The sequence below is a fragment of the Oryzias melastigma genome, unplaced genomic scaffold (genome assembly GCF_002922805.2).
Source record: "Oryzias melastigma strain HK-1 unplaced genomic scaffold, ASM292280v2 sc00485, whole genome shotgun sequence".
Lineage (NCBI taxonomy): Eukaryota > Metazoa > Chordata > Actinopteri > Beloniformes > Adrianichthyidae > Oryzias > Oryzias melastigma.
In genome coordinates this window covers 1707-2979 of record NW_023417079.1, presented here as the reverse complement: position 1 = coordinate 2979, position 1273 = coordinate 1707, and the positions used below count along the sequence as shown (strand labels likewise).

The 1273-nt window shown below is 37.3% G+C and overlaps 1 protein-coding gene across 2 annotated transcripts in view; it reads left to right on the top strand.

Moving 5' to 3' along the window:
- LOC112138146 (caspase-6-like) overlaps positions 1–1273 on the top strand; it is a 4566-nt gene that overhangs the window by 1739 nt on the left and 1554 nt on the right. The window contains exons 3-5 of one of the 2 annotated variants that reach the window (XM_024260721.2): positions 802–832; positions 921–1067; positions 1170–1246. In XM_024260721.2, coding sequence (XP_024116489.2) covers positions 802–832; positions 921–1067; positions 1170–1246 — 255 coding nt within the window. Of the gene's footprint in view, positions 1–801; positions 833–920; positions 1247–1273 lie in introns of both variants that reach the window. The other variant, XM_036211086.1, reaches the window with a different exon arrangement.

Below are 1273 nucleotides of genomic sequence, written 5' to 3'. Positions count from 1 at the left end.
CTTTGTGTTGAGGTCTGTGAACTAATCCAAGTCTTTTTCATGTCAGTTTATTCACATTCAATATAACAATTAAAATAATAGATGTTTGAAATCTTTATTTGTGGAAAAAGGTAATTCAAATTAAAGCAGCAAGTTAGGTTGAATGGTCCACGGGCGCTACCTGCCTTTGCCGCTCGTTTCTATGTAACACTGTGCCCCTCACTAGCCACTTCTATGCGCGACCGCCGCCCTCAACAATCAACTTTGACCTGGGCTTACTTTCTAAGCAGCCACTATGCACCTTCAACTTAATTTTCACAATTTTACATTGATAAATTTGCATTGAACAGGAGAACGCCACTCATGCAAGCTTTCCACGTGCAAACTTTTTTTCCACAGTTGCTTCCCAATGACGCACAAGAAGTTACAAAATGATTGAAGGTTTCCCTTGGACAAATGTTCAACTTTAGCTGGTACTAAAAGAGATTTTTATTAATTCAAAATGGCGGATTCTTCCTTAAGTCAAAGGTTGATAAAACTCCAGCGGCCGTTGTAGACTCAAGCTAGCAGCATGTGTGTGAAATTTTGTACATTTTGAGCTTTTGAAACAGCACAAATAAAATATAGTCTATTACATTTATTATTATTATCAAACTGTGACAAAGCCTTATCCAAGAAATCCTAAAGAGAAAGAATTCTACAGCTCTGACTGCAGCACTATGCCTTTTTTGATTACTTCTTCAAAACCTTCTTCAATCATTGTATTTACTTACTTGCAGTGTCTTATAATTCATTGGATGTGAATGTTTTTGTCTCTTGCAGAGAACCCGTGTGAGACTGACTCTTCCAACAAGTAAAAACCTATTTAATTTCTTATGTAATCTTGAAGGAAGAACATTTATTCCTGAATTCTGATTTTCCTCTTTTTTCATTTATAACAGATTTGATTTGAACCCACTTGAGGAGTACAAGATGAACCACAAACGGCGAGGTCTGGCTCTCATTTTCAACCAGGAGAATTTTTTCTTTCGGCTGAAGTTGAGTAAAAGGACTGGAACAAATGCTGACTGCGACAACTTGGAGAAACGGTATCTCTCTCCCACTCTACTGCTGAGTGTCTTGATGAATATGTCTGTTTCTTTAAAAGTAACTTTTTATTTTGCAACAACCCACTTTTGTTTATCATATAGACTCGAGGAGTTAAATTTTGACGTCAAAACTTATGATGATGAAGGCCAGAAGGAGGTCCTGAATGCAATCCATGAAGGTAATGGTTGTGTGGATGCTCGTTCAC